This window comes from Coregonus clupeaformis, chromosome 5 (assembly GCF_020615455.1).
Source record: "Coregonus clupeaformis isolate EN_2021a chromosome 5, ASM2061545v1, whole genome shotgun sequence".
NCBI classification, from domain to species: Eukaryota; Metazoa; Chordata; class Actinopteri; order Salmoniformes; family Salmonidae; genus Coregonus; species Coregonus clupeaformis.
The window spans coordinates 4,152,857-4,179,118 of record NC_059196.1 but is presented as its reverse complement, the minus strand read 5'-3'; the positions used below and the strand labels follow the sequence as shown (position 1 = coordinate 4,179,118).

Sequence of the window (26,262 nt, the reverse complement as noted above, 5' to 3'; positions counted from 1 at the left end):
GAGGGGGAACCAGAGCAAGCCCAGAGAGGTTCCTCAGCGGCTGGCCTGGTCTCTTTATCTGGGTGGCTCCCTACCTGCTCCGTGCTGTGCCTGGATGTTTCCCAGGCAGCCAGCTGGTGGTGAAAAGTAGCCCTGGGATTATATGGCAGCAGAGAGAGTGAAAGGTGATCGACTGACGGCCCCTGCTGACTGAAGCCCTCTGTTCTTGGGCCCAGGCCGCCACAGATGGTGCTTTCATGGGCCCGCTGTTTCCCATAGCCTCCTCTGCCCACCACGGATCAGGAGGGGCACATGGGACAATGGAGCTACCTAAGCAATGGAGCAGGTCCCAGGACCCTGCCTGTCAGCTCAGCTCAGCCTGGCCCAGTTGGCCTAATCAGGTGTGGGTATAATGACCCTGTCCTGAAGTTAATAAACCTCCTGAGCCTGGTTCTATTGGCCTTGTTCTAGTCTGCTACTCCTTTGTCTCCCTCTGGTTTAATCAGAGGATCACTGTATGTGTAGTATGAGTCATTAATCACCATAGTTCTGTAGCTCAGTTGGTAGAGCATGGCGCTTGCAACGCCAGGGTTGTGGGTTCGATTCCCACGGGGGGTCAGTAGGAAAAATGTATGCACTCACTAACTGTAAGTCGCTCTGGATAAGAGCGTCTGCTAAAATGACTAAAATGTAATGAATGAGTCCTTATAAACTTGGGAGGGTGTGGAATACACTATGCTGTGATGTAGAGTTGTAAATGTGCCAGTTGAGAATTGATGTAGGCATACCAAGTTATCAGAAGTTCAATCAAGGCTCTGAATTTATTTGCCTCCTCAAATAGTTAGGGATCCTCCTCCAAACTGCTCTTTGCAATGTTTGTCGTGACTCTTGTCGTGTTTAAAAAAAAAACTGTGTTTAAATGCTGTTTCAAGAAAGAACGGGCTTCCTTAACATCAAAGACCTAGTTATAGTGGCAATGAGAAGATAGTTTGTCGCCAGGTTAGAAAGAGGTAATTACTTACACACCTTGACATGTTTCAAATGGTTATGATCAAAACGTGGAGTCTGTTATGAAATCTGTTATGAACTGTATGATTATGAGAATGATTGTTGCTCAACCCTGTTTGTTCAAAGAGCTTGTCGTACTCAGCATTATGTTATTGAGTAGGAGGGGCAATATGGTACACTACCGGTCAAAAGTTTTAGAACACCTACTCATTCAAGGGTTTTTCTTTATTTTTACTATTTTCTACATTGTAGAATAATAGTGAAGACATCAAAACTATGAAATAACACATGGAATCATGTAGTAACCAAAAAAAGTGTTAAACAAATCAAAATATATGTTATATTTGAGATTCTTCAAATAGCCACCCTTTGCCTTGATGGTCCCGTGTAGCTCAGTTGGTAGAGCATGGTGTTTGCAACGCCAGGGTTGTGGGTTCGTTTCCCACAAGGGACCAGTATGAAAAAAATAAATGTATGCACTAACTGTAAGTCGCTCTGGATAAGAGCGTCTGCTAAATGACTAAAATGTAATGAAAGCTTTGCACACACTTGGCATTCTCTCAACCAGCTTCACCTGTGGAATGCTTTTCCAACAGTCTTGAAGGAGTTCTCACATATGCTGAGGACTTGTTGGCTGCTTTTCCTTCACTCTGCGGTCCGACATCCCAAATCATCTAAATTTGGTTGAGGTCGGGGGATTGTGGAGGCCAGGTCATCTGATGAAGCACTCCATCACTCTCCTTCTTGGTCAAATAGCCCTTACACAGCCTGGAGGTGTGTTGGGTCATTGTCCTGTTGAAAAACAAATGTAAGCCCAAACCAGATGGGATGGCGTATCGCTGCAGAATGCTGTGGTAGCCATGCTGGTTAAGTGTGCCTTCAATTCTAAATAAATCACAGATGGTGTCACGAGCAAAGCACCCCCACACCATAACACCACCTCCTCCATGCTTTACGGTGGGAAATACACATGCAGAGATCATCCGTTCACCCACACTGCGTCTCACAAAGACACGGCGGTTGGAACCAAAAATCTCCAATTTGGACTCCAGACCAAAGGACAGATTTCCACCGGTCTAATGTCCATTGCTCATGTTTCTTGGCCCAAGCAGGTCTCTTCTTCTTGTTGGTGTCCTTTAGTAGTGTTTTCTTTGCAGCAATTTGACCATGAAGACCTGATTCACACAGTCTCCTCTGAACAGTTGATGTTGTGATGTGTCTGTTACTTGAACTCTGTGAAGCATTTATTTGGGCTGTAATTTCTGAGGCTGTTAACTCTAATGAACATATCCTCTGCAGCAGAGGTAACTCTGGGTCTTCCATTCTTGTGGCGGTCCTCATGAGAGCCAGTTTCATCATAGCGCTTGATGGTTTTTGCGACTGCACTTGAAGAAACTTTCAAAGTTCATGACTGACATGTCTTAAAGTAATGATGGACTGTCGTTTCTCTTTGCTTATTTGAGCTGTTCTTGCCATAATATGGACTTGGTTTTTTACCAAATAGGGCTATCTTCTGTATACCCCCCCCCACACACACACACACCTTGTCACAACACAACTGATTGGCTGAAACACATTAAGAAATAAAGATATTCCACAAATTAACTTTTAAGAGGGCACACCTGTTAATTGAAATGCATTCCAGGTGACTACCTCGTGAAGCTGGTTGAGAGAATGCCAAGAGTGTGCAAAGCTGTCAAGGAAAAGGGTGACTATTTGAAGAATCTGAAATATAAAATATATTTTGAGTTGTTTAACACTTTTTTGGGTACTACATGATTCCATATGTGTTATTTCATAGTTTTGATGTCTTCACTATTATTCTACAATGTAGAAAATATTAAATAAAGAAAAACCCTTGAATGAGTAGTTGTTCTAAAACTTTTGACCAGTAGTGTATATGAAAATATGTAATAGTGAAGTGATATATTACTTTCTACTTGTAAAAGTGACACTAACACATACGCAACAATAACTTCAACACATAAAAAAACTACCTCATGCAGTTCCTTGGGGACCAGGCTAAACCCCAAGGTGTGGCCAGGCTGGGCTGCCCCAGCACCAGATGACACAGCAGAGCAGCACTCTAGAAGTAGTGGGATTAATGGAGGGAAACTAGTGGCCAGGGTCTTTAATGCAGGGAAACTTAAATCCGTTCTACCTCATTTCTACCAGCATGTTAAATGTGCAACCAGAGGGAAAAAAACTCTAGACCACCTTTACTCCACACACACAGACGCGTACAAAGCTCTCCCTCGCCCTCCATTTGGCAAATCTGACCATAACTCTATCCTCCTGATTCCTGCTTATAAGCAAAAACTAAAGTAGGAAGCACCAGTGACTTGGTTAATAAGGAAGTGGTCAGATGACGCAGATGATAAGCTACAGTACTGTTTTGCTGGCACAGACTGGAATATGTTCCGGGATTCTTCCGATGGCATTGAGGAGTACACCACATCAGTCAATGGCTTCATCAATAAGTGCATCGATGACGTCGTCCCCACAGTGACCGTACATACATACCCCAACCAGCATGCGCTGACCAACTGGCAAGTGTCTTCACTGACATTTTCAAGATGTCCTTGACTGATTCTGTAATACCAACATGTTTCAAGCAGACCACCATAGTCCCTGTGCCCAAGAACACTAAGATAACCTGCCTAAATGACTACCGACTCGTAGCACTCACGTCTGTAGCCATGAAGTGCTTTGAAAGGCTGGTCATGGCTCACATCAACACCATTATCCCAGAAACCCTAGACCCACTCCAATTTGCATACTGCCCCAACAGATCCACAGATGATGCAATCTCTATTGCACTCCACAATGCCCTTTCCCACCTGGACAAGAGGAACACCTACGTGAGAATGTTATTCATTGACTACAGCTCAGCGTTCCAATACCATAGTGTCCTCAAAGGTCATCACTAAGCTAAGGACCCTGGGACTAAACACCTCCCTCTGCAACTGGATCCTGGACTTCCTGACCGGCCGCCCCCAGGTGGTAAGGGTAGGTAACAACACATCTGCCACGCTGATCCTCAACATGGGGCCCCTCAGGGATGTGTGCTCGGTCCCCTCCTGTACTCCCTGTTCACCCATGACTGCATCGCCAGGCACGAAACCAACACCATCATTAAGTTTGCTGACGACACAACAGTGGTAGGCCTGATCACCGACATCGATGAGACAGCCAATAGGGAGGAAGTCATAGACCTGGCCATGTGGTGCCAGGATAACAACCTCTCCCTCAACGTGATCAAGACAAAGGAGATGATTGTGGACTACAGGAAAAAAAAGAGGACTGAGCACGCCCACATTCTCATCGAAGGGGCTGTAGTGGAACAGGTTGAGAGCTTCAAGTTCCATGGTGTCCACATCACCAGCAAACTATCATGGTCCAAACACACCAAAACAGTCGTGAAGAGGGGACGACAATGCCTTTTCCCCCTCAGGAGACTGAAAAGATTTGGCATGGGTCCTCAGATCCTCAAAAAGTTATACAGCTTCACCATTGAGAGCATCCAGACTGGTTGCATCCCCGCCTGGTATGGCAACTGCTCGGCATCCGACCGCAAGGCACTACAGAGGGTAGTGCGTACGGCCCAGTACATCACTGGGGCCAAGCTTCCTGCCATCCAGGACCTCTATACCAGGCAGTGTCAGAGGAAGGCCCTAAAAATTGTCAAATACTCCAGCCACCCTAGTCATAGACTGTTCTCTCTGCTACCGCACGGCAAGCGGTACCGGAGCGCCAAGTCTAGGTCCAAAAGGCTTCTTAACAGCTTCTACCCCCAAGCCATAAGACTCCAGAACAGCTAATCGTGGCTACCTGGACTATTGGCATTGCCCCCCACCCCACCCCAACCCCCTCTTTTACGCTGTTGCTACTCTCTTTATTATTTATGCATAGTCACTTTAACTCTACCCACATGTACATATTACCTCGACTAACCGGTGCCACATTGACTCTGTACCGGTACCCACTGTATATAGCCTCCCTACTGTTATTTTATTTTACTGCAGCTCTTTCATTATTTGCTATTTTTTATTTTTTACTTACAGTTGAAGTCGGAGGTTTACATACACCTTAGCCAAATACATTTAAACTCAGTTTTTCACAATTCCTGACATTTAATCCTAGTAAGAATTCCCTGTCTTAGGTCAGTTAGGATCACCACTTTAATTTAAGAATGTGAAATGTCAGAATAATAGTAGAGAGTGATTTATTTCAGCTTTAATTTCTTTCATCACATTCCCAGTGGGTCAGACGGTTACATACACTCAATTAGTATTTGGTAGCATTGCCTTTTAAATTGTTTAACTTGGGTCAAATGTTTCGGGTAGCCTACCACAAGCTTTCCACAATAAGTTGTGTGAATTTTGGCCCATTCCTCCTGACAGAGCTGGTGGAACTGAGTCAGGTTTGTAGGCCTCCTTGCTCGCACATACTTTTTCATTTCTGCCCACAAACTTTCTATAGGATCGAGGTCAGGGCTTTGGGATGACCACTCCAATACCTTGACTTTGTTGTCCTTAAGCCATTTTGCCACAACTTTAGAAGTATGCTTGGGGTCATTGTCCATTTGGAAGACCCATTGGCGACCAAGCTTTAACTTCCTGACTGATGTCTTGAGATGTTGCTTCAATATATCCACATAATTGTCCTTCCTCATGATGCCATCTATTTTGTGAAGTGCACCAGTCCCTCCAGCAGCAAAGCACCCCCACAGCATGATGCTGCCACCCCCGTGCTTCACGGTTGGGATGGTGTTCTTCGGCTTGCAAGCGTTCCCCTTTTTCGTCCAAACATAACGATGGTCATTATGGCCAAACAGTTCTATTTTTGTTTCATCAGACCAGAGGACATTTCTCAAAAAAGTACAATCTTTGTCCCCATGTGTAGTTGCAAACCAGTCTAGCTTTTTTATGGCAGTTTTGGAGCAGTGGCTTCTTCCTTGCTGAGCGGCCTTTCAGGTTATGTCGATATAGGACTCGTTTTACTGTGGATATAGATACTTTTGTACCTGTTTCCTCCAGCATCTTCACAAGGTCCTTTGCTGTTGTTCTGGGATTGATTTGCACTTTTTGCACCAAAGTACGTTCATCTCTAGGAGACAGAACGCGTCTCCTTCCTGAGCGGTATGACGGCTGCGTGGTCCCATGGTGTTTATACTTGTGTACTATTGTTTGTACAGATGAACGTGGTACCTTCAGGCGTTTGGAAATTGCTCCCAAGGATGAACCAGACTTGTGGAGGTCTTGGCTGATTTCTTTTGTTTTTCCCATGATGTCAAGCAAAGAGGCACTGAGTTTGAAGGTAGGCCTTGAAATACATCCACAGGTACACCTCCAATTGACTCAAATGATGTCAATTAGCCTATCAGAAGCTTCTAAAGCCATGACATAATTTTCTGGAATTTTCCAAGCTGTTTAAAGGCACAGTCAACTTAGTGTATGTAAACTTCTGACCCACTGGAATTATGATACAGTGAATTATAAGTGAAATAATCTGTCTGTAAACAATTGTTGGAAAAATTACTTGTGTCATGCACAAAGTAGAGGTCCGAACCGACTTACCAAAACTATAGTTTGTTAACAAGAAATTTGTGGAGTGGTTGAAAAAACAAGATTTAATTTAATGACATAATTGTATGTAAACCTCCGACTTCAACTGTAACTATTTTTTACTGAATTTAATTTATTTGTTAACTGCATTGTTGGTTAAGGGCTTGTAAGCATTTCACTGTAAGGTCTACACCTGTTGTATTCGACGCATGTGGCAAATTTGATTTGATTAATGGCTGATCAACAATTGTGGCTCAGCCTGTCACTTTGAGCGAGTCCGTTTCCCTTCCATCCATCCCCCTGAGTCCTCATTACCCTTTTGTTACTCTGCTGTTAGGCAGCCACAGAGATACACATCTCCACCCTCACCACTCTGTCAAGTAAATAGTCCTGCACTGCACATACTACCTAAATGCAGCCTTTATTTCAGTAATTTTAATGTTTTTAATGGAGCTTAGTTCTTCCGTTTGTACATGTATTTTAAGCACAGGTTAGTTATGCAGCTGCTCAATAAAAGTTCACTGTACAACACATCCCTCATACAGCCACTCAGCTGGTATACTGTAACCTTTTCTTCTGTAGAAAGCTCACCTTGAGCTCAGACTGACAAGTAATTGTTCTTTGAAGGCCTTTGAAACAAAATACTTCTGCTGTCCCAGCAAATTGCTCCTTTTCAGAATACAGAACTAATGGATTATACATTAATGCCATATAGACCCATTGATGTATGAGTCTGGTTTGCTTTAAAGTCCTCCTCAGCGCACAATGGCCATTTTGAAGTGTCTCGGGAGCCTTTTAAGCAGGTTGTGCAATAACCTTCAGCAAGGGACAACTTGGTTAAACTTCACTTAAAAGCCTGTTTACCTAACCCTGTTTAGTGTTGAATCTTGGTGTATGTGTCAACAACAACAAAAAGCCCCACCCTGTGGTAATTTGATTTTGGAAAGACTTCATTTTTGAACAGCCACATTTTATTTACTAGCTACTTTGGCTAACATTATTGGCATAGATAATGGAATGGAATGGGCATGGCCTCATACCTCAGAGCAGTGCCATTGTGAATGGAGAATGCCAATATCTAAAGGCAATATGACTCATTTGACAAATCCCTCATTCTCTGTTGCCAGACTGGGCAGGAGCAGAACATAGCACGCAGGCCTATCCCAGGGTTTGACAGGGTTGTCTCTTTCTGTGTAAACAATAGTGATTATTCTACGGCTCTGATTTCACTGTTCACCAATGTTTTCCAACAGTTGGTCTATTTGGATCTTGGAATGCCTTATTATCTCAAAACATAATGGACATTATTTGAAAGATAAACACTGGTCAGTGGGGGAAGAGCCATAACCAAATAGTGATTCAGAACACAGTGATGTCATGGATAAGTACATTTACTGGAATACAAACACCGCTTACATGTTTTGCCCTTAAAAGTGCATAGGGTCACTGATTCGCTCACCACTGGTATGGTTGGCTCCACGGAATCCAGCACCTCTCAGTTTTGGACTGTTTAGTACCGGAACCATTTGCCAGGATCTGGTACCTCTCATGACATTACATTTTTTTTTCACTGTTTGCAATGTAAACATTCTAATAAAAGCAGTAGCGGTGCATGGGTAAAATCACTGGGGAAGCCAAGCCAAGGGGGGGAAAAGGCCATATTACAACCTATGTGTTGTGATAATTGCGTTGTTTGCTCTATAACCTGTTAGTTCATACTTGACACTGTGATATACAGTGAGGGGGAAAAAGTATTTGATCCCCTGCTAATTTTGTACGTTTGCCCACTGACAAAGAAATGATCAGTCTATAATTTTAATAGTAGGTTTATTTGAACAGTGAGAGACAGAATAACAACAACAAAATCCAGAAAAACGCATGTCAAAAAAGTTATAAATTGATTTGCATTTTAATATGGGAAATAAGTATTTGACCCCCTCTCAATCAGAAAGATTTCTGGCTCCCAGGTGTCTTTTTATACAGGTAACGAGTTGAGATTAGGAGCACACTCTTAAAGGGAGTGCTCCTAATCTCAGTTTGTTACCTGTATAAAAGACACCTGTCCACAGAAGCAATCAATCAATCAGATTCCAAACTCTCCACCATGGCCAAGACCAAAGAGCTCTCCAAGGATGTCAGGGACAAGATTGTAGACCTACACAAGGCTGGAATGGGCTACAAGACCATCGCCAAGCAGCTTGGTGAGAAGGTGACAACAGTTGGTGCGATTATTCGCAAATGGAAGAAACACAAAATAACTGTCAATCTCCCTCGACCTGGGGCTCCATGCAAGATCTCACGTCGTGGAGTTGCAATGATCATGAGAACGGTGAGGAATCAGCCCAGAACTACACAGGAGGATCTTGTCAATGATCTCAAGGCAGCTGGGAACATAGTCACCAAGAAAACAATTGGTAACACACTACGCCGTGAAGGACTGATATCCTGCAGCGCCCGCAAGGTCCCCCTGCTCAAGAAAGCACATATACAGGGCCGTCTGAAGTTTGCCAATGAACATCTGAATGATTCAGAGGAGAACTGGGTGAAAGTGTTGTGGTCAGATGAGACCAAAATCAAGCTCTTTGGCATCAACTCAACTCGCCGTGTTTGGAGGAGGAGGAATGCTGCCTATGACCCCAAGAACACCATCCCCACCGTCAAACATGGAGGTGGAAACATTATGCTTTGGGAGACTTTTTCTGCTAAGGGGACAGGACAACTTCACCGCATCAAAGGGACGATGGACGGGACCATGTACCGTCAAATCTTGGGTGAGAACCTCCTTCCCTCAGCCAGGGCATTGAAAATGGGTTGTGGATGGGTATTCCAGCATGACAATGACCCAAAACACACGGCCAAGGGAACAAAGGAGTGGCTCAAGAAGAAGCACATTAAGGTCCTGGAGTGGCCTAGCCAGTCTCCAGACCTTAATCCCATAGAAAATCTGTGGAGGGAGCTGAAGGTTCGAGTTGCCAAACGTCAGCCTCGAAACCTTTAATGACTTGGAGAAGATCTGCAAAGAGGAGTGGAACAAAATCCTTCCTGAGATGTGTGCAAACCTGGTGGCCAACTACAAGAAATGTCTGACCTCTGTGATTGCCAACAAGGGTTTTACCACCAAGTACTAAGTAATGTTTTGCAGAGGGGTCAAATACTTATTTCCCTCATTAAAATGCAAATCAATTTATAACTTTTTTGACATGCGTTTTTCTGGATTTTTTTGTTGTTATTCTGTCTCTCACTGTTCAAATTAACCTACCATTAAAATTATAGACTGATCATGTCTGTCAGTGGGCAAACTTACAAAATCAGCAGGAGATCAAATACTTTTTTCCCTCAATGTATATATGCCTAAGGCCAAGACAATAAGAAGACACAGTGGCAGAATAAATTCAACCTTACCTTTGATTCATCACAAAACCAGAGAGCATCATCTGTCCGGTGAAGTCCACAAAACATATTGCATGTAACAAACAGTTACATGACCTACAGCATGGTCAAGCAAGTTAATGTTTCCGACGTTTTCGGACGACTAAACTATTGATTTAGAACCACGGATCCAGCACCATTTCAACTCCAACATCATCTAATAACCTATGCTTAGTCTAAAAGATACCCAAAACGATTTAGTGCAATGAACTTGAGCTAAATATGATATGGCTGTCCATGGTACTGATTTTATGTGTGTGGGTGTGCGTGTAGAAAAAGTAGAAAGTAGAAAACATCCTCCTTTTTCCTGTTGCCTAAACGGTCTATGACTCTGTCGTACAGTACACACTTTTAGTTTTTGTTGTCCTAGTCTACCTGGCTAAAATGCTTGCTCGCTAGCCCAACTTTGTTTCATGGGCAACGATGCGCCAGGCCAGACAGTTAACATTGGCCAACTACATCTAGCTAAATGTTGCTACAACTTCCATCCTCTCAGGCCAGGGGCACAATATATGCATTTATGGTTGGATTATCCCTATCTCCATCCATTGCTAATTTAGAAATGGGACGATTTTAGCTAGCTAGCTACCACCAGAGGACAACAACACAACGAGATGCAACAATTCAAGTTTTTTCTGTCACATTTGGCTTCTGATGTGATGATGTTTGATGTGAAGCCAAATCCAAACTGGCCTCCCTTGACACTTTTTAAAATATTTTTGTTATTTTTGTTATTTTTTTGGGTGCGCTAGGACCATTCACACCTGAGCTCACTCAGTTGAGCTCAACGCTGAATGGCTATTATTTTATCTATTTTTTTATCAAGGGAGGCCAAATGCTTGCTGGCTTCCCTTGCATTCAATGCTACAGGTGGCAACAATGTCATACTCTTTTTGACCAGACAGCATCAGATAGATGGGCTACACATACTGAGACAGAGGGGCGCTGTTTCGTTCGTTCGCTCGGATGCTTTCTCCAGTGAGATACTTTGAGCCTCTTGTGAATAGAAGAACATTTATGAAACACAGAGACTAAATAAAATATTTTGTTTATTTTCTCTTGAATTGCTGCTGTCCAGAAATAAATGAAATAAGAATACTACACCAGGAGTAGGCATATATATTATATATACACTACCAGTCAAAAGTTTGGACACGCCTACTCATTCAAGGATTTTTCTTTATTTTTACTATTTTCTACATTGTAAAATAATAGTGAAGACATCAAAACTATGAAATAACACATATGGAATCATGTAGTAACCAAAAAAAGTATTAAACAAATCAAAATATATATAGATCATTTTGATCATTATTTGTTTAAGTATCCTAGCTGTGGATTGTGTGTTGCCCAATCACAAGGCATGCCTACAGTCGGGAACGTGCGGCAAATCTGTCAGTGAACAGCATGCAGTCAAAACAGGCCTTTTGCAATATTTCAAATACAATCGCGGAAAACACAGGTTGGAAAGCAAATGGCTCCTGCTGAAAAGAGGAGACTAATCTGTCTGTAGGCTACCAAATATGTTATCAACTTCCGAATAGGCCTATTGAGCGAAGAGCATTGTTGTAGAATGTAAAACAAAAGAGAGAGGCTTTTGGCACGTGCGCACCGGCAATTGGCGGTGAGTGAGCTGCCCATCATTGGGTGAGTCGGTGAAACGTAAAGTTTTTTTAGGACTATAATTTTTTCCTCATTGGATAATATGTGTGTCTCCTTACATCTAGGCCTAGGCTATTGATAGATTCAAGACGAGGTCATTTTTATTGATCGTTTGTCAATGCCAAAGTAGCCTGTCATTTTGATCATTTGTCAGGTATTAAAAAATATTCTGCTAAAGTCTCCAGTCATCTAAAATGATGTAGAATTGCATGAAATGTGTTTATAAAAGGCCAACATTTTCCCGGAACCTAGCCTTAAACAAAAAAATCCCCATGTGTGCAACTTCTGCAAGCGCCTCTACTCTACTGCTCTATGATTATGATTATGACACGTTTGTGTGATGGTGACTACTTTGAAGAATCTAAAATCTAAAATATATTTTGATTTGTTTAACACGTTTTTGGTTACTACATGATTCCATATGTGTTATTTCATAGTTTTGATGTCTTCACTATTATTCTACAATGTAGAAAATCGTAAAAAATTAAGAAAAAACCTTGAATGATTTTTCACACTCAACAGTTTCCCGTGGGTGTAAAGAATGGTCCACCACCCAAAGGACATCCAGCCAACTTGACACAACTGTGGGAAGCATTGGAGTCAACTTGCATCTATGCCCTGACGAATTGAGGCTGTTCTGAGGGCAAAAGGGGGGGCTGCAACTAAATATTAGGAAGGTGTTCCTAATGATTGGTATACTCAGTGTATATTTACATACACACCAGATGACTGACAGGGGGCGCTGTTTTTGGAGCGAGAACAGTCTATGACTAGGGTGGCTGGAGTCTTTGACAATTTTTAGGGCATTCCTCTGATACCGCCTGGTATAAAGGTCCTGGATGGCAGGAAGCTTGGCCCCAGTGATGTACTGGGCCATACGCACTACCCTCTGTCGTCGGCAAACTTAATGATGCTGTTGGAGTCGTGCCTGGCCATGCAGTCATGGGTGAACAGGGAGTACAGGAGGGGACTGAGCACGCACCCCTGTGGGGCCCCCGTGTTGAGGATCATCGTGGCAGATGTGTTGTTACCTACCCTTACCACCTGGGCGCGGCCCGTCAGGAAGTCCAGGATCCAGTTGCAGAGGGAGGTGTTTAGTCCCAGGGTCCTTAGCTTAGTGATGAGCTTTGAGGGCACTATGGTGTTGAACGCTGAGCTCTGTAGTCAATGAATAGCATTCTCACGCAGGTGTTCCTCTTGTCCAGGTGGGAAAGGGCAGTGTGGAGTGCAATAGAGATTGCATCATCTGTGGTTCTGTTGGGGCGATATGCAAATTGGAGTGGGTCTAGGGTTTCTGGGATAATGGTGTTGATGTGAGCCATGACCAGCCTTTCAAAGCACTTCATGGTTACAAACATGAGCGCTACTGGTCGGTAGTCATTTAGGCAGGTTATCTTAGTGTTCTTGGGCACAGGGACTATGGTGGTCTGCTTGAAACATGTTGGTATTACAAACTCAGTCAGGGACATGTTGAAAATGTCAGTGAAGACACTTGCCAGTTCATCAGCGCATGCTTGGAGTACACGTCCTGGTAATCCGTCTGGCCCTGCGGCCTTGTGAATGTTCTGCAGCGATACGCCGTCCCATCTGGTTTGGACTTAGTGGGACTATCATTGGTTTTTCAACAGGACAATGACCCAACACACCTCCAGGCTGTGTAACGGCTATTTTACCAAGAAGGAGAGTGATGGAGTGCTGCATCAAATGACCTGGCCTCGACAATCCCCCGACCTCAACCCAATTGAGATAGTTTGGGATGAGTCGGACGGCAGAGTGAAGGAAAAGCAGCCAACAAGTGCTCAGCATATGTGGGAACTCCTTCAAGACTGTTGGAAAAGCATTCCAGCTGAAGCTGGTTGAGAGAATGCCAAGAGTGTGCAAAGCTGTCATCAATGCAAAGGGTGGCTATTTGAAGAATCTCAAATATAAAATATATTTTGATTTGTTTAACACTTTTTGGGTTACTACATGATTCCATGTGTTATTTCATAGTTTTGATGTCTTCACTATTATTCTACAATGTAGAAAATAGTAAAAATAAAGAAAACCCCTTGAAGGAGTAGGTGTGTCCAAACTTTTGACTGGTACTGTGTGTGTGTGTGTGTGTGTGTGTGTGTGTGTGTGTGTGTGTATGTGTGTGTGTGTATATATATATATATATAACATTTTCCTTAAAGTATACTTTTTTGAGAGTGTTGATGTCACTGTCCCCACTACAACAACAACAAAGTACTTGTAATTTTTTCCTTGAAAATTCATTTATTCCTATTGAGGACTGCTCCTTCTGAGGAGTACCAATATGGCCGACCAGAGGCTTCAAAGCCTCTCAAATAGTCATCTAGTGTTTATACACATCATTGGCGTTTACCTACAGGTGGCTCCTTCATCTCATCATGACTCTGGTCATGCAGATTAGTCTCCATTCTTATTTAGCACACTAACCTGCAGCACGGCAGGCTGCAGGCTCCCGGCCAGCCCACTGCAAATAAGGAGAGGAGTCTGGAAATTGCTGTCATTAGAGAAAGTGCAAATGATGCTGCAGACAGCCTTGTGGATCCAGGTCAGTTACTGCAGAGTGAGATCTGTGGTGAGATACTTAGATGGGCTCACCATTCCCGGCCCAATGATGTCATGTTTTTTTGAAAATACATTTAGAGTTAAACCGTGCATGCATAGCTTTTAAGTGGTTAGCCCTCTAAGGTTCATATATGCAATATTATATTACTGCCCTATGATGTCATCGTTTTGTGAGGAAAGAAAAACATGTAGCTATGAATAGTCCATAGATTTCTGCAATTGAAAATAGGAGGTTTAGCCAAATATTGTACTACTGCAGTATCATCCTCTAGGTGATTCAGTGGATGTTTTTCTACCAGAGAGCAGGTTATCCAATGCCACCATCAGCCAACCACAATGCTCACAAGCAGAACATCAAGCATGATCTAGTTTTTAATAAACCCCTATCATACGAGTGCCTGAAAACCACCACCTTCATGTGGGTTTAGAACCTTAGTTCAGAAGCCTTGTGGCTGTGCTGTGGTTGGGACCCCTATCTAGCTGAGGGGCAGGGAGGGAGGGAGGGAGGGAGGGCGGGCAGGGTGAAGCCTATCCCCCAATAGCCCAGGGGCTGGGTGGTGGTGCTTCTGACTGGTGGCTAAAGGGGAAGCTGAACCATGGTCTGTTTCTCATGCAAGGCTCCAGTGTGGGAGGCAGCCAGTTTACTGCAGGCCAGGGCCAAGCTGATTCAGGGCTCATTTTCCACCTGCTCAGCCAGTTTTAGGAAGGGAAGTTCTCAGAGATGGACTCCCTTGGTGGTGGTGGTGGTGGTGGTGGTGGTGGTGGGGGGAGGGGGATGCATGCATGAATATGAGTCTCTGTATATGGGTGTGTGTGTTTTATTAATAGAGCCCTTTGCAGGTGGTTGTAAATGCAAGTGTTTTGTTCCTGAATTTTGATTAAAATTAGTATCTACATTTTATTTTTAGTGCCTGTCTATTGCGTGTGTGTGTGTTGGAGGTGACCCATGCAGGAAGGAGGGAGAGGGGGGAGTGCCTATTTACATTGGCAACAACACAAGGGGGAAATGAACTGACTTCAAAGCGAGAGTGCAGCGGAATTGTAAAGAGAGTGTGCGCTCCGTGCATGAGCTACCAGACAGACTCTCATAACACAGACAGATATTCCCAGAGCTGCTCTGAATGGCCTGTTAGAAACATACTGGAGCTATATCTCCCGAGGCTCCCGAGTGGCGCAGCGGTCTAAGGCACTGCATCTCAGTGCTTGAGGCGTCACTACAGACCCCCTGGTTTGATTCCAGGGTGTATCACAACCGGCCGTGATTGGGAGTCCCATAGGGCGGCGCACATTTGGCCCAGCGTCGTCCGGGTTTGGCCGGTGTAGGCCGTCATTTGTAAAAAATAATTTGTTCTTAACTGACTTGTCTAGTTAAATAAAGGTAAAATAAAAAAAATCAGCCCTACAGCAGGATAGCAAGGAGATTATATGTGTGTATAGAGACACTCTACCCCCTCAAAATATCACACATATCACACCTTTTGAAGTTTGTACTGTTGCAGTGTTGAAACAACAAATGAGAGCTTAGGAGTGTTTACTCTTGAGGACAACTTTAAAGGTACATTAATACAGTTCTCTGTGTACTCTTGCATTTTACTGAATTGGCTCCGTGTTAGCTGACATCCACTACAGGCCATAGGCTATATCTTATTTAACTGAAAGTTCTGCTTTTATATTCTAACTCAGGTGTTCCACTTTAATTAATTGGAGGAGTTTTACTTCAGTGATAGCATATAAACCTTTTTTAAAGGGCAATATGCTCAATCCCTGTATGTGTATCTGTGTGACACAGGGATGCTGCAGAGACAGCCCACCATTGAGGACTTTGTGGATGCCCTGGTGACGGACCTGAACCCAGACTTTGAGACCTTCATCATGGACTCTACAAGCTGATTAACTCGATCGATCTTCAACTCTTCACTTCAGTTTTAGCTACGACTTCAATTGTGTTGCTGTGGAATGGACTCACGTGATCAGAAAATGCTATTGATTATTAACTCTTTCAAAAGGCAGATAACTGTAGCTGAATGCAGTCACTGTAAACATATGTTTGTTTTTTATGCAATTTTTGTATACTAGCTAGCTATTTAGTATTTAGTGATTTGGCTCAACCATAGGTTCTGTGTGGTTCATGAAAGTCTGTGCATAGCTGTGCATATACCACATGCAATACACCATACTGTCTTTCACATATTTTTGTCATTGATGCATATTCAATTTCAATTATAGAAAGCACAAAAAGTACATCCTGTAATTCAGAATATTGCAATATTTTTAGAATATTTTGAGAATGTATGTCTTTGAGAATGTATGTTTGAAGCATCTATTCCAATGTCCATATAAATAGATAAGTTAAAGTATGTAGACATTATACAAATAATCTGTCCATAGAGATCGGGGAAGAGAAAATACTCATATCTGTATTGGGGAAGAGAAAATACTCATATCTGTGAGCGTTGAAAATATAATTTTCTGCAAAAGTATGAGCAGTTCATTGTTATTTCCAGTTCAGATCAGAGGGGACAAATACAACACCTGTTATTCCTGTCATTTTGCCGGTGTTTTGACTTCAAGGCAAATCTGCTCCCTCTGTTTTGTATTTGTTACTGTTATGGAGAGATTGAGGGAGGGAAGGTTAGAGTGACTCTTAGGTGTTGTAAATCAGAGATTTAAGGGAATTCTGTTTAATTCACACAGCGCACGATCCAGATCGTGACTAGCTAAATCAAGTACTACCGGCTGTTGCATCTGTTTCAACAGATTCCGCCTCTAATTACCAGGAGCTGAGGCTGCAGCTGCTCCCCATACAATGTCCTTACTTGCCTAGCACTGATATCAGACCTGGGGCATCACCCAGCGAGGTGGGATTTACTTCAGATGGTTAATCAAGGTGTGAACATGCTATCAAAGGGAGCAAGCTGGGTAGCTGTAACCACATGTAGACCTACTGTACATCGCACAGAGCCATGAATAAAGTCCTAAATATGAAATCACTAATGGAAGCTTTATTTTCATTACTTGTATCTATGTTGTTTTGAACCAAATCCAATCATATCATTTTGGGGCAAGTAATATCTTGAGTTTCAGAGAGACCCCACTGTATACTGAAGAGAATGTAGTGTGTGTGATGTAGTGATGATTGCAGGTTGTCTGTTGCCATTGGTGTAGGATTTAAGATGGGCCATTTCAATGCTAGTGTCGTAGTAAATATATAATGTTATAGCTTGGTCTGACTAAAATCTTGTGCATGACCCATCTTGTGTTGGGCCTTTGTATTTAATACAATGCACAAAGACTTCTATCTTGTCGGCCTTATCAGCAGGTGGCTATGGACAACACCCACGCCATAGGTCTCTCAGTTCTCCCAACTCACGACTTCTTGCTCTGAGGACATACACACACACACCCCCACACACACACACATATACACACACACACACACATCATCATTGTTAAACATACACACACATACACACACACACACACACACACACATACACACACGCACACACACACACACATCATCATTGTTAAACATACACACACATACACACACACACACACACACATACACACACGCACACACACACACACACACATCATCATTGTTAAGCACACACACACACAAAAACCCCCTTCTCTTAGGCTGAACATCTGAAGACAGAGAACCCGACTCAGAGCCAATGCAATGGAGGTGACCTCGACCAACTCATCAGGACCAATCAGAAGATCAGAACTACTAGAATCAACCTACTTTATTTTATTGTATAAAATGTCAGCACACAATGTTTAGGGGCTCGCTCTCAGATATCTCCCCTACGAGGTTGACGAACGGGTCCGTGCACGCGATTTACAGATATCTTTACCTCTGAATAAACTGCCTTATATTATACAATTATCCACCTTGTCCGAAAGTCTCTACTTGGTCTCCGTTCTCCAGTAAACTTGTGATCATCAACAAAATTGGTAGCAGAGGGTGGTTTTCTAACTCTGAATTCGGTCCATAAAAGTTGATAGAGACAGGAGACAAGTAAGAGACGGATCTGAAAGGACGGGTGACCTGTCCGCAGGAGCAGCCGGGAATCCAGCTCGCCTCAGGAAACTGATCTAAACCGACGTCAATACAAAGGTAAGCAGAACCTGTTAAAACAAAATCTGCATATTGTATTGTAGGATAAACCAAATTATGATCAGTAGTACTGGGCGTGAGTATGGATTACTGTTAAATTTATAACATATCTATTATGACTCAAAAGGCACATGTGTAAAGATATCTGAAATCTTAGGCTTTTTACTGTTGAAATGTGACTCTCTAGAGAGGAGTCTAGTTACAGTGGTTCACAAGAGGAGGACCGACTTTTATTTTCTGTTGAATTGTGATTCTCTAGTGAGGAGTCTATTTACAGAGGTTTGGTTCACTAGAAATGGACCCTTTTATTTTTACTGTTGATATCTGAAAATCTTAGGTTTTTACTGTTGAAATGTGACTCTAAGAGAAGAAGTCTAGTTACAGTGGTTTTATTTTCTGTTGAATTGCGGCTTTCTAGTGAGGAGCCTATTACAGAGGTTTTGGTTCACAAGCGATGGACCCTTTTATTTGATCCACAAGAGAAGGATCTGGTGACTTGATAAAAAGATTCAGATAGTCGGGTTGAGTTAATTCCGTGAGAATCCAAGTCCAGAAAAGGTTCTCCCGACTAGACGCCAGTTGAATGGTTTAAACGACTGGGAGTCTCCTTGAGGAGAATCAAAAAAAAATAAAAATAAAAATACAAGTTCAGATAGTCGGGCAATTGGTTGACGTGGCACTCAACTATATGTACTGTGAGGAACTCAAACTGAATTCGTGTGTTGATGCTGATATGTAATGAAAAATGTAATTGTTGAAATGATAACCTGAATGTTGTGTAAGATTGGCCGTTTCATGAGACTAACTAGTTGATAACTTTTAAGAGGACCACCGAGTCCTATTTTGCCTGTTATGTAGCCGCTGCGCTAAAAGCTGACTTGAACTTTTTCCCTCTTGTGGAGTTGGTATTTCCTTAGTTCCTAAAATTAAATTGATAATTATTTTGGAAGCGCTCGAGTTTGTTAATATATTGTTCCAAAAGGGCGATTCTGATACCTTTTGGGAAAATATATAATAACTCGAATACCTGAAAAACAATAATAACTTTTGCAAAATAATTCCCAAAATTAAATTGATAATTATTTTAGGAGCGCTCGAGTTTGTTAATATATTGTTCCAAAAGGGCGATTCTGATACCTTTTGGGAAAATATATAATAACTCGAATACCTGAAAAACAATAATAACTTTTGCTAAATAATTCCTAGAATTAAATTGATAATTATTTTAGGAGCGCTCGAGTTTGCTAATATATTCTTCCAAAAGGGCGATTCTGATACCTTTTGGGAAAATATATAATAACTCGAATACCTGAAAAACAATAATAACTTTTGCTAAATAATTCCTAGAATTAGATTGATAATTATTTTAGGAGCGCTTGGGTTTGTTAATATATTCTTCCAAAAAGGGCGATTCTGATACCTTTTGGGAAAATATATAATAGCTCGAGTACCTGAAAGACAATAATAACTTTTGCAAAATAATTCCTGGGATTAAATTGATGATTGTTTTGGGAGCGCTCGGGTTTGTTAATATATTGTTCCAAAAGGGCGGTTCTGATACCTTTTGGGAAAATATATAATAATTCGAATAATTGAAAAACAATAATACCTTTTGCAAAATAATTCCTAATAATAAAGTATTGAACATTTTTTGTGTACGAGGGTGGGACATCAGAGATAAATCTCAGTCAGCGCCAAGAATACATTGCTGGATTCGGCCAGTGACGGGCTAAGAGCACCAAGATAGTCTAAAAAAAACTGTATAACCATGGCAACCACTACCGTCCCAAAACTCAAGTTTAATGAATATCTAGATCAAAAATACAGGATAGAGCGGGAGTGGTGCCGAATGGTTTTTAATTCGATCTAAAAGTTGGTGCGAGAGGAAAAGGCAAATCATCGATCTAAAAACAGACGGAAGAGTGACCTGAAAATCCTGGAGAAATCAACTATTCGTCTTGGCTCAGGAAACCTGATCAGAGCGCGCTCTTCTAAAAAAGGTATGCAGAGCCTGTTAAAACGAAATCTTGCATATTGTATTATAGACCAATACCAAATTATGATCAGTAGTACTGAGCGTGAGTATGAATACTTGTTAAATAATTTTCCATCCTAATGAATTAAGGCATACATGAGATATCTGGTACTGTGTTTTATACTAAGGAATTAAGGAATAAGGAATAAGGAATAAGGAATAAAGATAAACGTATCCAGAATGTGTCGAACTACGGATTGACGCATTGGTGGATAAGATTTGACCCACAACTAGATTCCTAAAGGGACCCAGTTTGAACTGAGACCTTTTGCATAAATCCTATTAGGGGGAGGTCCTACCCTATAGGTTGCGAGGAGGTAGAAGTTTAACTGTGGCAGAGTTCTAGACATTAGGTGGAGGGAGAGGTATGGTTTTGAGGGACGTCTGGACGCAGATAAACTCGAATCCATGCTTAAAACAGATACATAAGGTGTGTAAAGGAGAAATGAGCAGTGAGAGAGAAAGAGAGAGTTGCGAGGGGAGGGGCTGGAGAGAGCGAAAGTGTGGCTTTTGGAGCGAGGAAAGACTGGAGTTGGCTGGGAACACCACGGGGTGATTATTTGAGAGGTGCCTGTGGGTTTCTGACGAGGGATGAGATGGGTGAGAAAGTAGAGAATATTTACATTTGCATTTTTGGTGATTTGGCAGACGCTCTTGTCCAGAGCGACTTGCAGGAGCGATTGGGGTTGGAGTGCCTTGCTCGAGGGCACATCGGCAGATTTTTCGCCTGGTCGGCTCGGGGATTGGAACCGGCGACCTCTCGGTTCTTGGCGCGGCGCTACTGATCACTAAGCTGCCTGCCGCCCCATATGAGTTTAAGGTTGTGGCGTTGTTTGATCATGTGATAAGGTTTAATTTGTAATCGGACCATAACTAAAGTGGTTGTAGAAGTAATGTATAGGTAGGGGAGAGCCAATAGGGGGCTCCATTGAACTATTATGGTTTATTTGGCATTTCAATGGCATAAGGTGAAATCTGTATGCATGAGGGGAATTCGATTATGTATTATTATAGTATTATGGACACTCCGTAATAAATAAACTGAACCAAACAAGACGTTACTACAGCAATAGAGAATAGTTAATGTTGTTACGTTAGTTCTTAAACCCGATGATAGAGGAAAATGCAGAACGCTGTTAGAGTGTGTTTTATTTAGGCTACTAGGGTGTTTGAGACGGAAGGGCTGGCTAGACGGGGGTGATGACGTGGCTGGATGTGCGACGTGAAAGTATTTACTTTGTGAGAATCGTAGATGGTGTGGAGTGACTGGCGATGTCCCTGGTTCGAACACAGGTAGGGACAGTAGACAAAGCTTTCGCAGTGGGGCTATATACCTAGATTACTATGTGGATGTGAAAGGTTGAATTAGATAGCTTAAATAGAAGTATTCTAGAAAAGTCTATGAAAATATGTTATAAGGTTACCATGCGCTCTCCCCGAAGGAGCAAGGGGAGGGTGAGGGACAGTACAGTTCAGATGGTAGGAACATTATTAAATGTATGCTAATCAACGATAGCAAGTATTTGTTTTATTAATTAGGGCATAATCAGAGAGAACAGTTAAATAAATTGAATAGCGAACTGAAATGGTTTAGCGGGAAAATATAAATGTTTGGTACATGTAGCAGAGTTAGGGTAATCAATTAAATAATAATTGTATACTCGAGGAATTTTGAGTGGTTTTATAGATTAGTTATGAGGAATTAGATTGATACAAACAATTATTGATGGGTTAAGACTGGGGATAACCAGGAGAAAGAGATTAGCTCATCTCGTTGGAATGTTGCCAAGGGCTAGGGGGAGCAGTAGTGAAGTTAGGCCGTATTTAGGTCATAAAAGTGAGCTACCAAATTAAGGCCTGGCTATTTGTGGTTGTTTTTCAAATTGGGTTTTCAAATAAAAAACAACACACCTAGTATGATGTTTATAAAGCCTTGTTTCAATTTTGGGGGTTTTCAGCAGGTCAAGGGTTATAGGTCTTAAAGGTGCACACAGTGAATGTTATGGATTTTTTAGGTTTTGGCTGAGTTTGGGGTATATATGATTTCTTATGAGAATGAATGTCATGAGGAATTAATGAACACTTGGGATAACTAACATTTATGAAATATTTAGAATAATGGTAATTGTTTAGTATACTATGGGATTAAACAGTTCGTTAAATGATTTCAATGGCCTCTGAACTCTGTTTTAACATTCTGGTGTTAATTAATCATCCACACTAGTACATTCTAAAGGCATGAGAGGAAGACTTTAAGATAGTTTATTTTACTAAGTTGAGGGTAATTTATAGTACTGTGAAAATTGTGAAGAAGATTATAATTTGGTAATAATATATTTGATTTGAACCATAAATAACAGAAGAGAGAGTGGAGGAATGGCAATTGGATAATGAAATACCAATATTAACTAAAGTGATTGTTTAGGTAGGTGGTAATATTGACACATGGCCAAATCATGTGTCAAAGAGGGGGATGGTTGGATTAAATATTAAATATATACGAAGGAGAGGACAAAATACTTTATTAAATATATACGAAGGAGAGGACAAAATACTTTAAAAAAAACAAACATGTATGATAGTTTATTAACCACACCTGTATGTCAGAGGTTTTGTGCCCCACAGGTGAACTAAAGGAGAAGGTGACCCACTCTATCTAACCAGGAGACTGAATCAGGCCTGGCGGGAAGGGCCCTACCAAGTACTGCCTTTGCCAGCAGAATAGCTGAGAGATCCATCTGGGTGCATGTCACACACTGTACAAAACCAGCTACACCTGACGAACAAACACAGAGTTAGGAGAAAGATCCGATCACCACTATGGTTCGGGGGTTGCCTCCTTAACGAAGATTCCCTTACCCTGTCTGATCATCCCTGTGTGAGTTCGATAGAAGGTAAAGCAATGGGTTGGCCTCTGGCATCTGACATGTTCTCAGGGCAAGGGTGGGGATTCACAGGTCTCCCGACGGTAGGTAGCTGTCTGATTGTGGGGGCCATATTCCTAACACACACGGACCCTCCTGTTTCAGCCAGAAGTGGTAGTTAACCTAACACAAGTTGAAAAGGCATAGGAGACAGCTAGACGTAGGGAAAGGGGAAATTCTAGAGTAAACCTCTCTGAGGGAGGTAGTGAGACCGGGGCTGTGATAAAGATAGTGCAAAACTATGGACCTGGAGGAAGTAGTACAGGTGGAAACGGGGTATAGAAATCTTAACCTGTGGTTGGAATGGATTCAGTATACGGGAAAAAAAACTATGTCTAAAGAGGACTGTTTTGCCTGTAGGACAGCCAAACCAGGGATAACAACTACTCCGTTCCCCTTGACAGGCTTTAACTCTCTGTCAGGTTTTTCCTCCATGCAAGCCACCTGGGAATGTGGTGAAAGAGTCTTATGGTAACTTGCACTATCTGTTTCCCCCGATAACAAAGTCATCCCGACCTGGGTTGCCTCAGTTTGAAGTCACAGGGGATTCTTATTATTGTTTTTCTAGGACTAGTAAGGATAGGATACAGGGTAGGGCATCTTAGCTCCTGCTCCCACACAGAGAATGTCACACCTAAAGAGACCATGACTAAATCTCTCCTCTTTGTTGCAGCAAGAGGATTATAGGAGCCAAAACCAGGCCCGTGCTGACATCTGATGGATGTGTGGTGATAACTGATTGTGAACTCACCTACATACGCAAACAATCAAACGTGTCAGAGATTGGTGAGTTGTCACATAGAAAGTAGGACCTCCTCCCGGGATCCTTTGATGAAAGGATATATATTGATGGGATCCACAATCAGATCGCAGCTGGGTTTGAATCAAGTATTTTCTGGTGGTCAAACAATTAATAAAAATGTAGATTGGATAAATTATATTTAATATAACCAGCAAAAGATTTATTAACCACACTCGTGATGCAATAAAGGGATTAGCTGAGCAGACAGCGGCAACTAGCTTAATGACATGGCAGAATAGAATAGCTTTAGATATGCTTTTGGCTGAGCGGGACGGGGTTTGTGTTCTGTTTGGATATATGTGCTGTACTTTCATCTCCAACAATATAGCACCGGACGGGCCCGTGACCAAAGCGCTTGAGTGACCATCACCACGCTGGCGAACGAACTGGTTGAGAACTCTGGTATTGATAGCTCCATAAACGGTTGGTTTGATAACGTATTTGGTAAATGGAAAACTATTGTTGTGACTATTCTGGGTGAAGTTATGGCCTCTATGGGTATACTTGTTCTTTGTGGATGTTGCCTTATTTCCTGGCTGAGTGACTGGTTTGGTGAGTACTCTTCTATGGTGGTTACTGGATTTCTGACCCTAGTAATTGTGTTTTTTGCTGTTAATGTGTTGTGCTGCTTGCATCGTCCCTTGTCTCAGGAGGTCAGTGGTAGGAGTGGTGCAGGCGTCAGGTATGATGCTGTTGTTACCGGCCCAGGATGATGCAGGTGACTCTGCTACTGACTCTGAGACCAAGCTGGATGATCCATGTTTTGCCTAGTAAAATACATACACGCATTTATTTTCAGTTCTTGCTCATTTATTACCTTACGTTTTTACTAACCACTGTGATTGTTTATTCTTCCTGATGTGAAGGTAAAGGATTCCTGGGTGGCTGGTAGCCAACTCAGTACATGTTAGGTGTAGGGGGAGGAATAGAGGGTTACAATTATTATTTTTATTTTCTATTAACATTAAATGTTGTGATTTAATTTCCATATCCTGTTATTCTTAAGGGTGATTATACTCTGTTTAGAGTGACACCATAAAATTGTTGGGTTTTATTTTTTGGATCTGTATGTGATGAATAGCTTGGAAGGAATGCATTAATGAGGAGCACTGTACTGATATGGATTGTTTCACATAACAGGCTGATAAGAACACTCTCTCTTTGTTGTCTGTGAAACTGTCCTTGAACATGGGTACATGGAGTACAGTTTTTGGGGGCTCGTCCTTTTGGGTGCTGACTGTTGTACTATTAATAAAAACGTCGATAGAATTAACTGCATACATTAATGTTAAAATTAGGCAATTGGACACAACAAGGTTTTGAGGCGGTGCATGGCCAGTTGGCTGCAACCTCTCTCATGGCTTTCCAAAATCGTATTGCTGTCGACATGCTCCTGGCTGAAAAAGGAGGAGTATGTGCTATGTTTGGTGAACAATGTTGTACCTTTATTCCCAACAATACAGCCACAGATGGCAGTTTGATAATTGCCCTGGAAGGGTTACTGAACTCTTAATGGTAAGATGAAGAGCCACTCAGGGGTGGACACTTCAATGTGGGACTCTTGGATGGATGCGTTTGGTAAATATAAAACGCTTGTTTCTTCTATACTTGTATCCATCTCAATTTTGCTGCAATTCTAGTGCTTTGTGGATGCTGTTGCATTCCATGCATACGGACGCTGACAACCAGGATTATAACCACCGCTATTGATCCACATCCTGCAGATAACGGTCAGATGTTTCCTTTGCTTGCTATTGACGATGCTGACCAAGGATATCTGGATGATGAATAGCATTTAAGCTTTTTGTCACGTCTCTTGTGAGACGTGAAGAGGGGGAATGTAAAACTTTATCTTCTGATAAAGTTTTCCCTATTTTGCCAATTGCAGCATTTAAGCTTTTTTGTCACGTCTCTTGTGAGACGTGAAGAGGGGGAATTAAAACTTTATCTTCTGATAAAGTTTTCCCTATTTTGCCAATTGCAGCATTTAAGCTTTTTGTCACGTCTCTTGTGAGACGTGAAGAGGGGGAATTAAAACTTTATCTTCTGATAAAGTTTTCCCTATTTTGCCAAATTGCAGCATTTCAGCTTTATGTCACGTCTCTTGTGAGACGTGAGGAGGGGGAATCAAAACTTTATCTTCTGATAAAGTT

The 26,262-nt window shown here is 42.0% G+C and overlaps 1 protein-coding gene across 1 annotated transcript in view; it reads left to right on the top strand.

Moving 5' to 3' along the window:
- LOC121558721 (mitochondrial intermediate peptidase-like) overlaps positions 1–17,212 on the top strand; it is a 38,333-nt gene extending 21,121 nt beyond the window's left edge. Inside the window, exon 19 of the mRNA XM_041872120.2 lies at positions 16,012–17,212. Coding sequence (XP_041728054.2) covers positions 16,012–16,112 — 101 coding nt within the window. The 3' untranslated portion in view covers positions 16,113–17,212. The remainder of the gene's footprint in view (positions 1–16,011) is intronic.
- Positions 17,213–26,262: the final 9,050 nt, after the last annotated feature.